This window comes from Canis lupus, chromosome 27, assembly GCF_011100685.1.
Source record: "Canis lupus familiaris isolate Mischka breed German Shepherd chromosome 27, alternate assembly UU_Cfam_GSD_1.0, whole genome shotgun sequence".
Classification (NCBI taxonomy): Eukaryota; Metazoa; Chordata; class Mammalia; order Carnivora; family Canidae; genus Canis; species Canis lupus.
Window position 1 is genome coordinate 42,139,275 of NC_049248.1, and position 16,212 is coordinate 42,155,486.

Consider the following 16,212-nt stretch of genomic DNA (forward strand, 5'->3'; position numbering starts at 1 on the left):
CACATGTACCCCAATGTTTACAGCAGCAGTGTCCACAATATCCAAACTATGGAAAGGGCCCAGATGTCCATCAACAGATGAATGGATGAAGAAGATGTGGTATGTATGTATATGCATGTATGTATGTGTGTGTATATATGTATGTATATATGTGTATATATATATATATATATTTCAGTCTAAAGGTCATTTTTTCTTTTTTTTTAAAGATTATATTTATTTATTAATGTGAGACAGAGAGAGAGAGGCAGAAACATAGGCAGAGGGAGAAGCAGGCTCCACGCAGGGAATCTGACATGGCACTCGATCCCGGGTCTCCAGGATCATGCCCTAGGCTGAAGGCGCGTTAACTGCTGAGCCACCGGGCTGCCCTAAAGGTCATTTTTTCAACAAGACTTTCCTTCATACATACCACACACACACACACACACACACACACACACACAGCCTTCTCAATTTGGTTGCCCTGGTAGGTTATTTCTCTATCTATCTATCTATCTATCTATCTATCTATCTATCTATCTAGTGGAATATTACTCAGCCATCAAAAGGAATGAAATCTTGCCATTTGCAACGATGTGGATGGAACTAGAGGGTATCATGCTAAGTGAAATAAGTCAGAGAAAGAATTATCATATGATCTCATTCATATGTGGAATTTAAGAAACAAAACAGATGAACATAGGGGAAGGGAAGGAAAAATAAAATAAGGTGAAAATTGAGAGGGAGGCAAACTATAAGAGACCCCTAACTATAGGGAACTAACTGAGGGTTGCTGGAGGGGAGGTGGGTGGGGGAAGAGATAACTGGGTGATTGGCATTAAGGAGAGCACTTGATATAATGAGCACTGGCTATTATATGCAACTGATGAATCACTAAGTTCCTCCTCTGCAACTAATTTAAAAAATTAAAAATTAGCCTAATGTAAAATAAAGTAAAAATAAAAGAGTATTCCAGAGGCTATGCAGAGAATGGACTGGAGGGGCTGAGAAAAGAAGTGGTCTCAGTGGGAGGTGATGCTGGCTTGGCCCAGGACAGTGGCCTTAGAAAGAAAAGTGAATAGACTTGAGATGTATTTCAGAGATGGAATCAACAGGATTGTAATGAGGGGAGAGGGAAGAAGCAGTCAAAAACGATTCCCAGGTTTCTGGCAGCCAAGTCAATGGAATTACTATTTCTGGGATGGGGAATTCTGGAGGAGGAGCAAATTTGCGGATGGGGAAGATCAAGAGTTCAGTGTTAGCCATGTTAACTAAAACATTCATTTTTAGTTTGGGTTAGTGATTAGATACATGTGTCTAGAGCTCAGAAGAGAGATCTGAGCTAGCAATATAAATTTAGGACTTGTCTGTCCACAGATGGTATTAAAGCTATGGGAGTATATGAATGATATCATCTATGAAGAGTTTATAGTGCAAGAAGAGGTCCTGGAGACTAACACTGAGAAGTCAGAAAAGGAGAGAGAAATGATGAGAAAGAATGACAAGGACCTGGCAGAGAGGTCGTAGGAAAACCAAGAAACTGCCAGAGAAGACAAAAGAAGGAAAAATGAAGGAAGAAAAAAGTGCTGAGAGGTCATGTGAGACAAAGGCTACAAACAGAGAAGGCTCTTGGAAACCCTGGAAATCCTCTTCCATCATAAATATAATTAATTCACCCACACTCCTTTTAATGCACATTTGGATTGTTTCCAGTTTTCTATCATTATAAATAGAACTTTGGTAAATGTCCTTGTACATATATTTCCCCCACTTGTACTAATACATCTGTCTGGCAGTCCCTAAAAATGGAAATACAAAAAAATATAAAATCTATGGATTATAGAGGGAAAGGAACTTACAATTGGCCTTGAACCTTGTTCCCACACCCCCTGGGTAATCATCTACAGTATATTACAGCAATAATACAATATATGAGAGCCAGAGCCAATCGGCAGACAAGTTTATTCTTAGGCAATTGTTCTCCAAGGAAGTATTTACATTGTGGTTAGTTGAACAAATAAGCTCAAAGGTCCCCTTCCCTTTACTGTCTTAACAGAAATACAGATTTAAAGAAAGAAGACCAGAATAGCTTTCATTTTCTTTCTTTTTTTTTAATTAGCTTTTTTTTTTTAATTTATTTATGATAGTCACAGAGAGAGAGAGAGAGAGAGAGAGAGAGAGAGGCAGAGACATAGGCAGAGGGAGAAGCAGGCTCCATGCACCGGGAGCCCAATGTGGGATTTGATCCTGGGTCTCCAGGATCACGCCCCGGGCCAAAGGCAGGCGCTAAACCGCTGCGCCACCCAGGGATCTCAGCTTTCGTTTTCAATCCTGTCCTTTGAGCACGGAGGCATCTGCAAGACACTGGTGGCTGTCTTGAATTATGTTTTCAAACTCCCACTCTAATATCCTTACCCTTTAGTTATAATGAGGTATTGCTGAATAGTAGATACACAGTGAGGTAAGGTTGTCTACCACTGCTTCCTTCCAAGTCAGTGCTTTGGTACTTTTAGAGTTTGCACTCCCAGGATGCTAAGATATGCTGAGGTGCCATACTTCTGAATTCAGTGTTAGATTCAGGCCTCAGACTGTCCTCAAAGGCATTTAAAGCAACTAGCATTATTCTGACTACAAAATGTGAAGGTTGCTGATTTTTTGGGGGACTGGGGAAGGGAAAGGCATTTTGAAGATCCAAATTTCAGGTAAAAAAATTTGCAGTGACATTTCTGTAATTAAAATATCATCCCTCTTCCCTTCCTAGATTGCCTTGTCCTCCCAGGCTCCTCTTCTTCACAGAATTTAATCTTGCAACTGCTCATTAATGCTCAGCTGTGAGGCAGGCAGCTGATGGAGGATGCTAAAATTATCTTGGGAGTAATAACAGTGCCTCAAACTTTTCTAAGGCCAGAATAGAGTTCCTGAGCTATGACTCTCACTTGTATGCCCTCAAATAGAGCAAAGGGAAAATGGAAACTCCTGAGTTTTAGGCAATGTATTTTCCTCTGGAACTATTTCACCACTAAAATGTTACAGAGAAGCAAAAATGGGAGGGGAAAAAAAAAAGTGGAAGTTAGCCAGGGAGATTTGAGGGTCAACTTTTCTTAATGAAGGATGAACAATCGGAGAAAGTTAATATAAACCATGTTTTTTTCTTCAGACTATGTTATGGGGAAAGTTGTAACAAGAGAGAAGGCATGATGTGTGTGTGGTGGGGGCGCGGGCAGGGATCAGTGTGCTGGGTTCAGCTCTGCCACTATCTTGGGGTGTGAACTTTAGTCATAATCGCTGGACATCAAATTCCTTGTCTGTCAGAGGAATGGGGCAAAGGTTAGATCAGTGGTTTTAAAACTTTCCTGCAGAATCATCTCTTCAAATGATATTTTATTTAAAACCTAACATATAAAAGAGATCAAAGCAGGACAGCTGGTGTGGAAGGTCTCTGGCTCAGTAAGCCCCTTAGATCTTCCCGTCTTCCCAGAACTGGCCCCTGAGGTTCCTCTGAAGAATTCAATTAAGATAGGCTGAAAACCACTGAGCTAGATTCCCTTTACTGCCAAAAATCTAAGAGTCAAAGAGGAGTCTTCTGCAAAGAAACCAAATTCCACCAAAAGAGAACATTTTAAACAAGCAAAGGATTATGTCACGTGGAAGTCAGTGGTGAGTAAAACCAAAGCTAGCCGATTAAATGGACTATCAACAGGGTCTTTTTTACCTCAAATTTACTTATGTATATAATATAGAGGTTCAGTAAAGAAATGTCTGGAGTGATAAACTATTCATGAGATGCAAACTCTGATGCTAGAAAAATTACTCTTATGTACAAATAAATGTAAAACGTGCTGTTAGAAGTAAGGCCCAGCTAATTCTACAAACGTGAGCCAAGATTAAGTTTCCCCCTAATACCACTTTTATATTAATCTCTGACCAGAAACATCCTAAAGTTTCCTATAGTCTCTTAACTAGGCTTGTGCAGGATTTACTAATTCTAAACCCCAAACAGGGAGTGTTTGAAAATAAGAGAAAATCAGGTTACCAGGTGTTGGAAGTAGAAATGAGTATTTACAGTCCTGCAATCTGCTGTGGGAACCTACGGTGAGTGAACTCTAAACGCTGTAAGCAATAGCAGCAATGTGGATTTAGTGTCTCTACTGAGCATGAAACAGAGAAGAGGTCCAGGCCAAGCCTCTGGTTTTCACTGTCCTAAGTGCACATCACCCCCTTGTACTACTTCTGTGCCTTATACCTCCTGTGGTTCTCTGCAATGTCGCCACCATCCTCTCAGCCTAAAAAATACAATTCATTCAAAACCTGTTCAATACATTTCAATATACGAATCAGATGAAAATACTAGACAGAAACAAATCCAAATATTAGATTTCAATTGGGGCAGGTTACTCCCTACACCTGTGTGCTCAGCTATACAACAGGCCTCAGGTCCCTCCCTCATACAGTTTTTGTTAGGATTAGAAATAGTATCTGTTTCAGTTAAGAACCTAGCATGGTGCTGAGCACAATGATTCTGAAAATGGTTCAGGACTTACAGATTTGCATAGTTGCAATTTGCCCCTAAGATGAACAGCTTTTTCCAACTTTCTAACTCTCATCAGTGCTACAAGACCCAATTCCTCTATCTTGAGAACTGGCTGGGCTGGGCCATGACAGAACAAAGGGGTGGGAAGGGAATTCGGGAAGGAGTGAGAGTTTCTCTGAAGTGAGGTAGACAGGTAGGCAGGCAAGGATGTGAAGCCAGGAAGGAGACCAACATCCAGGGTCTGGGTGTCCTGTTTTGGCCCAAAAGCAGCCATCAGTGCAAATAAAAGAATGGAATAGCATTAGGACAGGAGACTCCACCCCAGACAGAGTTTTCCAAATGCACGTTCCAGAGATAGATTCTGTGTGATGATAAGTCTGGGATTGGATGCAGGCCCATGGGAGACAATGTGCGGATTGAAGAAGTAGGGAAGATCAAGAAATGAAGAGGCCAGAGTATGAGACACGTCCAGTGGTTCTTCACCCGGGGCACTACTCACCCTGGGGGACATTTGGAAATGTGTGAGGGACTCTTATTGGGGTTTCCCTTCTGCCCCATTTTTCTTTTTTTGGATGCTACAACATCATGGGGGTACTACTAGCATTTGGAGAAAGGCAAGATGATGGCCAGCCCGCAGAAGGAAGGTCTGTTTCATCGAAAACGCCCGTAGCACCCTTACTGAGAAGATGATGAAGGGGCAAGCCAGTGTCCCCAGTGAAGGTGATCAGTTTGGCCAGCTGGCTGGCACACCACTGCAATGAAGGGGAGGATAAAGATAGCACAGTGAGATGTGAGCCTCAAATCACAGGGTTAGAACTGCAGAACAAAGAGTGAAACATGATGGATGGGAACCAGTAGGAGAGATGTAGGAGAGCAAGAACCCTGACTCCCAACCCCAGGATATTTCAGGCAAGCATGTGCAGAAAGAGGCAGCCACTGCTCAGAGACAGAATGCAAGTGGAGGAAAAGCCAAGTTCAGCTAAAGAGGTGGGGCTAGAGAGGGTGAGAAGGGTAAGAATGTGGAGAAGTTTCTCTGCAGAACAGGGAGTTTCCAACTTCCATTAATCACATCTCAACAATGTCTCAATTCTTTGTCTTCCTTTCCATCCCTGCTGCCCTCCACCCTCGACAGCTTTCACTTGGGTTTTCAAGAGAGCCTTACAGCTTGTCTCACACCTTTCCAGTCTACCTTTTATCCTGTTGCCAGAAACATCTTTCTAAAATACAAGTCTGATCATGTCATTCTCTGCATGAAAACCTTCAACTGTTTCCATTGTTTATCTAACTAAATCTTAAACTTAATATAGCATTCAAGGCTTTCTATAACCTGGCCTACACCAAACTGTACAAGTTGCTTCTCCCTTTGGTATTTCTCCATGCCGGACTGCTTGCTTTCCTGTTCCCTTTATTCATGGTCAGTTTCCATGATCCTCTATTTGAACCTATCAGAAACTGTATTCATTCTGCTTTATGTTCAAGTTCATGGCTGCAAGTTCACAAGTCCATCTCTTACACTACCAGTGTGCTTCCTAAACTGCCCTGAAGGTAAAATTCACCTGGAATACTTGTCAAAAATACAAAATCATAGGCCCCATCCCAAACAGGTGGAATGAGAATCTTTAGTGGAGGGCACTGGGAAGCCATATAAGACGGTTTTAAAACATGTCCAAAAAATCTTTGACATTCTTCCCATCAAAAGTAGAATCAAATTCCCCTCCCTGGGCAGCCCCGGTGGCGCAGTGGTTTGGTGCCGCCTGCAGCCTGGGGTGTGATCCTGGAGACCCAGGATCGAGTCCCACGTCGGGCTCCCTGTGTGGAGCCTGCTTCTCCCTCTGTCTGTGTCTCTGCCCCTCTGTGTCTATGAATAAAAAAATAAAATCTTAAAAAAAAAAATTCCCCTCCCTCTGAATCTGAGCCAGTCTTAGGGACTGGCTTCCAATGAAGACAATGTGGCAAAAGTGATTCTGTGTAACTTCTGAGGATTTGTCATAAAAGGCCACATGACCCCTGACCCTGACTCCCTTCTTCCTCTGTTCACTCCCTCCCTTGGTCTCTGGATGCTTGCCCTAGGAACCCAGCCAACTAAGCCAAGCAGCCACACGGAAAAGCCATGTGAAGAGGTATCCTGACCAGGACCCCAGCTGAGATCCCAGGTGACTACCAGCAGTAATGACTCAACTTGCGAGCGACACTTTAGATGACTATAGGCCCTGTCTATGAGCCACCATGGCTGATGCTAAGAAGTAGAGGCAAGCCCTACCCAAATTGGAGATTCTCAAGCAAAATAAATGTTAGTATTTCTTTTTTTTATTTTTTAATAAAGACTTAATTTATTTATTTGACAGAGAGCAAGCAAGCGAGCACAAGCGGGATGTAGGGGCAGAGGGAGAAGCAAACTCCATGCCAAGCAGGGAGACTGATGCAGGGCTCCATCTCAGGATCCCGAGATCATGACCTGAGTGGAAGGCAGACACTTAACCAATTGAGCCACACAGGCACCCATAAATGTTAGTATTTCAAGCCACTAAATTTGGGGGATATTTTTTCCCTATGCAGAAATAGATAACTAGAACACCATATTATTAACAGGTACCCCACTTGATTCTTAAGATGAAGGAAGTTAGGGACTTCGTCTACTATGTAAACTCTACTAACTTATTAATTTCCTTGAGGGCAGGGATTAAATCTTAAGATCTCTATCCCTTTTTTCTGAAATAGCTCTACTGATTTTGAGAAGAACAATACATATTTGCTATAAAATTACAGTAATACAAAATGCATAATGTGGAAGGTAAAAGGGCTATGCAATCTCCTTCCACCTTCACTCTACCTTAAGCAGTAACCAAGGTTAACAGATTGGAAGGGCAATGTTTTCCACAGAGTAAGTCTGTGATGGATTTGTTATTGAAGTAAAGGTGACATTGTAGATTACAGAAACCTCCTATTTAGGTATTTAGCTGTATCCTAGATACAGGTCCCAGGATCATTTTCTTCAAATCTTGACCATCTTTTTTCTCTTAAAGGTATAATAGCTTCCTATTACTTAATAAACTCTCCTAGTGATGTAAACCTACCACCTGTCCTAAGCTCTTCCCCAGTATGGCATATATTTGAGTGAAGTCAATGCTTGCCATCTCTGGTATATTATTTATATAAACCATCCCTTCAACATCAGTTGAATGCCTACTGTGTTCCAGTCACTGCGCTGTACACTAGGCATACAAAATAGGCAGGAAAGGGGCCTTCATATCAAAGAACTCATGGTCCAAAGCAGGGAGTCAGCAAACTTTTTCTTAAAAGAGCAGATAATAAATATTTTAGACTTGGAGGCCATATGGTCTCTGCTGCAATTCTGCTGCTGTAGCATCAAAGCAGCCATAGACAATGCACAGATGGATATGGCCATGTTCCAGTAAACTTTTATTTACTAAAACAGGCAGCCAGCAGTTCATAGTTTGCCCACATAGTTTGCACTGTTCAACAGAATGTTATGCAATGATGAAATATTTCTGTGATCTTCAATATGGGAGCCACAAAATGTGGCTAATGCAGCTGATGAATGGAATTTTAAATATTATTTAATTTTAATTAATTTAAATAGGCACATATGTAGTGGCTACAATATTGGATAATGCAGATACAGAGTATGCCTAACACTCCCTTCGACTAAATCAAAACTTACCTCTAAACTCCTCTCAATTGGAAAGCCTTCCTGACTAGCTTCTACCCATACTGGTCATATTCTCTCTCTTACTCTGTTTCTAGCCCTTATTCCCATTCATTTTGGACTTGCTTAATGATACATGTTTTATAATTATCTTTTCTGTTTGTAACTTTTTCTTTCCCCAACTAAACAAAAATTCCCGGATAGAGAATGTGTCTCCTGATTTATCTTCATCCTTCTTCACAGTGCCTTGTATGGTGCTCAAATTTGAGAAGGTGCTCAATAAAGCCATTTTACACCATGTAATTCCTTTACTGATTTCCCTGACAGGTGGTAATATTTGTTCAAGACAGATGGTCCTTTTGGACCAGGATCAGCACTTACTTGGAGAATATTTCCACAATAGCCGATGACTTATTCTTGTTGACAAGAGAAAGTTCTCTGGCTGTTACCCTCAATGATACTGAAGTCCATTGCCGTCTGTTAAATGGAGTCGATTCCATCTTGTCTACAGATACCAAAATACCTATGCAATAAAGAAAGTCAGAATATTAGAATCAGAAGATTCTCCAGCATCCGGGGACTGGCAGTGCTGTGCCAGGAGAGAGTAGAAAGCCCTAGGCCAGCAGAACCACACTCCTCTACCTGTTCTCTCAAAAACTGGAACCTTGGTCAAATGATTCAATATCTGGGTTGTAGTTTCCTGTAAAATGAGAAGGTTAGACCAGATGATCTCTAAAGTCCCTTCCAGTTCCATCATCTTATGACTGACCTCACTGTGCAAACATCAATTGGCCTTCCCTTGAACTTAAGTCTGTTCCAAACTCACATTTGGAGTGAAATGTTCCATTCTGAGTTACATCCCAGGGGAAGTACAATTGGCATCTCTGTAGATTCAGGTCCAAATTAAGTTCTACCTACATCCAACTTTCTTTTGGCTGCTCTCTTCCCAAACTCTGTAGCACTGACCATTTGGTTTGGAGAAAGAGCTGGGGAGACAGTATAGGAAGATATAAAGAGCAAGGATTTTATTTAAGTCAAGATAGACTTTACTTGAAATCATAACTTTTGTTACCTTGAACAAACTATATAATCTTTCAGTTTTAGTTTTCTTCAACTGAAAAATGAGACTACCTACCATTATAGAATGTTTTGATATGGATTTAAGGAGATAATATATTTAAAATACTAAGTATGTTATAATAGTATTAAGAACATTTTAAGAATGATATATTAGAATTGGCTTTTGTTATAATACGCTTTTTAAAAAAGATTTTTAATTTATTCATCTGAGAGAGAGACAATGAGAAAGAGCAAGAGTACAGCTGCGGAGAGGATCAGAGGGAAAGGGAGAGGGAAAAGCAGACTCTGTGCTGAGCAGGGAGCCAGATGCAGGGCTTGATTCCAGGACCCTGGGATCATAAACTGAGCCGAAGGCAGACACTTAATTGAGCCACCCAGGAACCCCAGTATACTGCATTTTATATTCAGGGGACAAAACCTCTATTCTGAAATTCTTTTCTAAAATCCCTTCGAGTCAAAGAATACATAAAGCCATGCCCCTGAAATCATCTAGTCCCTACCCATTAATCTGGATTTTTTGGGTTTTGTCTCCAGAAATTAACAAAGGAGTTTTTGCCCTAGTAATTCCAAAGGAGTTCCAACCTTTGTCCAGAAGAGGTAAGATTAGAAATGAGCCAATAGTTTCCTTATTTGAAGAGTGAAAAATACTGCTTGTATGTCTCCTGACAACCACAGAGCATAACCGATCTGGCACAAAGTATGGTTCATCAGGTACTGCTTCTAACAACTTTGACAACAACGGAACACACAGTGTGCTTAACCAAGCAACATGGGCTGCCATTTCACACTAAGAGTCCTGTTAGGCAAAGTGAGTTAACAAGCAACCTTAGAAGACCACGCTACTTTTCCACATGTAGTACTTGTTCTTTCCACTAAAGCATTGCCTGAAAACAATGCTAATTTTATTGTTTTTGTTTACTTGTTTGTTTTAATCCCCATGTTGGAAGGTAACATAGAACCCTCATGGTAAGGAGGTCTGGCGTTTGGGATGCCTAGGTGGCTCAGTGATTGGACGCCTGCCTTTGGCCCAGGGCATGATCCTAGAGCCCTGGGATCGAGTCCCACATCAGGCTCCCTGCATGGAGCCTGCTTCTGTCTCTGTCTCTGTCTGTCTCTGTTTCATGAATAAATAAATCTTTTTTTTTTTTAAAGGAGCTCTGATGTTAGATGCATCTAAGTGGGAGTTAGATTTCTCCCCCATACTAATAATACTTCCTTCATAATATCCTTATGAGGAATAAATAAGATAAAGAAGAAAATACTCTGATACAGAATAAGTAATAAATGTTTTTTTAATACTATCTCTCTTCCTGGATAAAATAATCTTAATTCTACACAGGTTTTTTTTTTTTGTTTTTGAGAGAGAGAGAATGTGTTTATGTGTGTGTGTGTGTGTGTGTGTGTGTGTGTGCGCGCAAGCAGAGGTGGGGCAGAGGCAGAGAGAGAAAAAGAATCTCAAGTAGACTCCATGCTGACTGCAGAGCCTGATGAGGGGCTCAATCTTATAACCCTGAGATCATGACCTAAGCCAAAATCAAGAGTTGGACGCTCAACTGACTGAGCCACCCATGTGTTCCTCTACACATGTTCTTTGAAGTGCACTAGAATGAATCAAATAATATATATTTGTCTATCTGCTATCCAGTTTGCATCTGACCCACCAAACAAGGTCAGCCATTATTCTAATAAGAAAAAGACACAAGGGCTCAGCGGTTTAGCACGGCCTTCAGCCCAGGGCCTGATCCTGGAGACCTGGGATGGAGTGTCATGTCGGGCTCCCTGCATGGAGCCTGCTCCTGTCTTTGCCTCTCTCTCTCATTCTCTCTCTCTCTCTCTCATGAATAAATAAATAAAAAAATTTAAAAAGAAAAAGACACAGAAGCAACAATTCAGTTAAAGTTAGTCATGTAAAACCACAATAACGACCCTTGGGCCAAGTTTAGGAAATACTAAACAATACTAAGGCACTGTTTTGTACAACTATACTTCCAATGTAGGTGTTGGTATAAATGTTGTCAGTGTTCTTATAGCAATCAGTCTGGATCAAAGAAAAAATATATAAGATATGTTCTCAAATGTATTTATAAAAAGGAAAAATCATTCATTATTTGAGGGACTGAGTGTGGTTAAAAAAAAAAAAAAAAAAAAGAGTTTAATTCCCAGGCCTAATTCCATGGTTTTGATTAATCCTGGCCAGAAATCCAAGAAAAGTCAGAATATCTATCTTGGTATAAGGCTAGGATATGCATGCTTTCTACTTGAGGAATGAGGTAGCTCACACCCTGACCACATTTCTCTTTACAGAAGCACTACTGTTAATTTCTTAACAATGTGATTAGCACCCTATGAAACAGATACAGGTAAGAATCAGTACATGATTTTTGATAGACTCTGGTATCAGGTTACTGAGTAACTAGCTACTTTCTATAGTGTGTAGGGAGAGGGCCTTGCCCAAATAGAGTGTAAAATCTATTTGCTTGGAATGAGTTCCCTGCCCAGCAGAGAGTCTGCTTCTCCCTCTTCCTCTTCCCCTCCCCCTGTTCATGCTTTCTCTCTCTAATAAATTGAATAAAAATATTTATTAAAAATCTGTTGGCTTCCTGGCATGTACACAAATAATTCTATTACAAAGCAAAATGTGGTTAGAGGTAATGCAAGGTCTAGGAGTAAGGGATCTGATTTTCCGGCTTGATGAGAGGGAAGGGAAGAGGCATCAGATTGACTTGGGATTTACAGATGGGCAGAATTTCATCAACTGAGGGCAAGAGCAAGAAAGTGCATCTCAGGTAGGGAGAACAGCATTACACTATTAGGGAGTTGAAATAGCATAGAATACTTCAATGGAGTTGAAGGTACAAGAGTAGTAGGTATAAGAGTAGTTGAAGGTAAGGTAGAGAAAGAATGGGGCCAGAATGAGAAAAGCCTTGAAAATGATGTTAAGGGATGGAAAGAACTAGTCTGTGAGTGAGCAGAGATAAGGACTTGTCTTAACATGCCACTCCCTAGCACAAATGTGACTTTCACGGCAAATAAAAAAAATAATTTCTGTGAGCCCAATACCCACAACTGTAAGATAAGAGCTTTGTAGTGGATCACTTATAGTCTGTATGGTGGAACATGAAAGCTTCTGAAACAGCAAGTAACATAATGTGAAGCACGTTGTATTTTTAAGATTTATTTTTATTTTTTATTTATAAAAATAATTTACCAAGCTATAACACCCAGTGCTCATCACATCACATGCCCTCCTTTATTTTTATTATTTTTAAGATTTTATTTATTTGAGAGAGAGCGAGCGCGAGCAAGCACAAGCAGTCGGGGAGTGGCAGAGGGAGAAGCACACTCTCCACTGAGCAGGGAGCCTGATGCAGGGCTCCATCCCAGGACCCTGGGACCATGACCTGAGCCAAAGGCAAAGGCAGATGCTCAACTGACTAAGCCACCCAGGCACTCCAGGAAGCATGTTTTAAAAGCTAATTCTGCAGCAGTGTATACCTTGATAAGAAGGGAAAAGACTGGAGTCTAATTTACTTGTCAAAAAGATCCTAAAACTGTCAAAGTGAGAGGTAATCACAGTTCTTAGAATAAAATGGACTTAGGGATAGAGAAGGAATCAACACTGGCATCATCAAACTTAAATGATTAGAAAATCGTTGATGTCATTAACAGACAGTAAATAGGGGAAGAAGTGGGAGAATGATGAGTTTTGCTTTACACATGTTAAAATATACACATCCACAAGAAAAATCCTAGTGATACACCATAGGAAGCTAAAAATTCAAGGCTAAGGTTAAAAATCTTAGACTCTTAGAAAGAAATGAACATTTTACAACACCTACTTATGTAAAGTACATATCTAATTCCCAAAACCACTTAACAAGATTGGTTTTATTGTCTTATATTTATGATGAAAAACTAAAATTCACAGGTATTAAATAACTTTACAATGATCTCTTAGTTATAAAGTAGCAGAAATGGGATTCAAATCCATATTCTCTTTGATTTCCAAAATCCATTTTCTTTCCACTACAAGTAAAGAATAATGATTAAAATCATCACTTTTAGCCAAGGTGGAAAATTGGATAACAAAAATTTTGAATCACCTAGCTGCAAACCCATACAAATTATCTTTCAGTAAGAATATAGTGCAGTGATCTTCCTAGAATGGTCAGCATCAGGGATAACCATTTGTTGTTTCAATGAAACTTAGAGTTATACTGGGCCTGCTTGAAATACTCTCCATTGTGAATATTTTGACTTTCGTGGGCTTGAATTAAAGGTGTGATAGCTCTCTCTACTTACCGACACTCTCTTAGATGGGAATCTCATTCTCAGACTTTAGGACAACTTCCTTAATCCTAGAAATCTTGTTAAGAATGAGAAGGGGAAAAAAATGGAGGTGCCTGGGTAGCTCAGTTAGGCGTCCAACTTTTGATTTCAGCTCAAGGTTGTGACATGAAGCCCCACATTGGCTCTGTGAGCAAACTGTGGAGCCTGTTTACGATTCTCTCTCTCTCTCTCCACCCTCCTTCTCTCAAAAAAAAAAAAAAAAAAAAAAAGTGAGAAGGGCATGTACTGGAAAGACATATCTAGAAGGAAGTATTCAGTTTGGGCTGCAATATCTTTGAATATTTTTTTCCAGAGGCCCATTTGACTTCAAGATCCAATCCATTGCATTGCTATGTACAAATAATAAAAGGCACTATCACTTATTGGACATTTACTAACTCACTTAATCCTTACAACCCTGGAGACAGTGTTATTTCCATAAAAAAAGAAAAAAATGGTCCATTGAGGTTGAGTAATTTGTCAGAGGTCATATGGCTAATATATGGCCCACACAGAAATCAGTGTTCAGACACCAAAACCCAACCTCTTAGATCAAATGCATTCTACTGTCACTTCAACTGTGATGGAAGAAATTGCTGGATTGGTTGTCAATTGTGTGGAAGAGTTAAAGGAAATGGATATAACAAAAATAACTCTTAAGACTTTAGCCTAAGAGACTGCAAGGACAGTGGTATAAAGAACAATAATGGGATACATAGAAAGGGTAACTGTTTCCTAAGAAGGAAGATGTCTTCAGTTTTAGATACATAGGACAGATTTTAACATCAAGAGGGAATCTTAGAAAAAAAAAAAAAAGGAGGGAACCTTAGAAACCAAGTAGCCGGATCCCTGGGTGGCTCAGTGGTTTAGCGCCTGCCTTTGGCCCAGGGGATGATCCTGGAGTCCCAGGATCGAGTCCCACATCGGGCTCCCTGCATGGAGCCTGCTTCTCCCTCCTCCTGTGTCTCTGCCTCTCTATGTCTATCATAAATAAATAAATAAATAAATAAATAAATAAATAAATAAATAAATAAATAAATAAATCTTTAAAAAAAAAAAAAAAAAAAGAAATCAAGTAGCCAAGTCCCCCCTCTTACAGTAAGAGAATTGACCTATGGTCCAATAATTTTCCCCAACTCACCAACTAGTTAGTATGAGAGCCAGAGTTCTAATTCCCTGTTCAAAGTTCTTTTATCACACCTGGTAGCTTGAGGTAGGATAGCTAAATGTCCTATGGGTGAGCGGTAGCCTGGAGATAAAAACCTTGAACAAAGGTCCTTTAAAAGTTTAAGGGTTGGGCAATGACTCATTGGAAAATTGGGTCCCAGGTATCTGCTTCCTTGAGCTCCTGCTGAGGGTGAGGCCTGTAGCTGCTCCAGGAAACCTACTTTAATAAATTCATTTACAGACTTCACCTAACTAAGCAAACTGTCTTGCAGAATTCAGGCTGAGACTAAAGCAAATGAGCTGCCACTAACACAATCCTGTTCTTATAAATCTAATCTCCTAATCTCATCATATCTTTCTCTCTCCTCTCACTCTCTCTCTCCCCTTCCCTCAGGAGATAGTTACTTGTGCAAGAGGCATAGTTGCCTGAACACAGACTAAAAAAAATTAGAGAGAACAAAGTACAAACTCACTCGTTAAAAGAAAATGTTATTTTTAGAAACAGACTGTAGAGTTCTAAAGTTTTTTTTCTTTCTTGTTTAATCAAGAACTCTTCTGATTTGAACATCAGGGAACAACTAGTTAAAAGGAAAAGACCAACCTAAAAGAACTTCAGGGTGCAAAGGGAAATTTTAAACAAAAGCAACTTGAAATTTGTTCCCACATAATGATATAAACTTACTCCTTCCTTCCCTTTCTTTTTCTTTCTTCCCTTCTTTCTTAGCTCCATGCCTAGTATGGAGCCCAAAGTGGGGTTTGAATGCATGATCCTGAGATCAAGACCTGAGTTAAGAGTCAGATGGTTAATCAACTGAGCCACCCAGGCACCCCTACATTTATTTCTAAAATTTCTTATTTTTTACAAAAATAGTGACTAAATTCACATACTTGAAAAAGGTTTTGAAAGTTAATAGTTTTTTTTTTTAATTTTTATTTATTTATGATAGTCACAGAGAGAGAGAGAGAGAGAGGCAGAGACACAGGCAGAGGGAGATGCAGGCTCCATGCACCGGGAGCCTGATGTGGGATTCGATCCCGGGTCTCTAGGATCGCGCCCTGGGCCAAAGGCAGGCGCCAAACCGCTGCGCTACCCAGGGATCCCCAGTTAATAGTTTTTTTAATTTTTTAAAAAAATTTATTTATGATAGTCACACAGAGAGAGAGAGAGAGAGAGAGAGGCAGAGACACAGGCAGAGAGAGAAGCAGGCTCCATGCACCGGGAGCCCGACGTGGGACTCGATCCCGGGTCTCCAGGATCGTGCCCTGGGCCAAAGGCAGGCGCCAAACCGCTGCACCACCCAGGGATCCCGTTAATAGCTTTTTTAATTTACAATTTTTAGATTTACACGAGAGTTGCAAAGATACACAGAAGTTCCCATGCAACTTCCACCTAGCTCTGTCTTATATTACCACGGGACAATTATTCAAATTAAGAATTTCCACTAAAGTCTTCTTT

The 16,212-nt window shown here is 40.3% G+C and overlaps 1 protein-coding gene across 6 annotated transcripts in view; it reads right to left on the reverse strand.

Moving 5' to 3' along the window:
* Positions 1 to 16,212, reverse strand: part of LIMA1 (LIM domain and actin binding 1) — an 88,439-nt gene that overhangs the window by 48,194 nt on the left and 24,033 nt on the right. For 4 of the 6 annotated variants that reach the window (XM_038577636.1, XM_038577635.1, XM_038577634.1 and 1 more), the window contains exon 2: positions 8,562 to 8,703. In XM_038577636.1, coding sequence (XP_038433564.1) covers positions 8,562 to 8,680 — 119 coding nt within the window. In that variant the 5' untranslated portion in view covers positions 8,681 to 8,703. Of the gene's footprint in view, positions 1 to 8,561; positions 8,704 to 9,842; positions 9,959 to 16,212 lie in introns of those variants that run through there. The other 2 variants (XM_038577637.1, XM_038577632.1) reach the window with 2 other exon arrangements.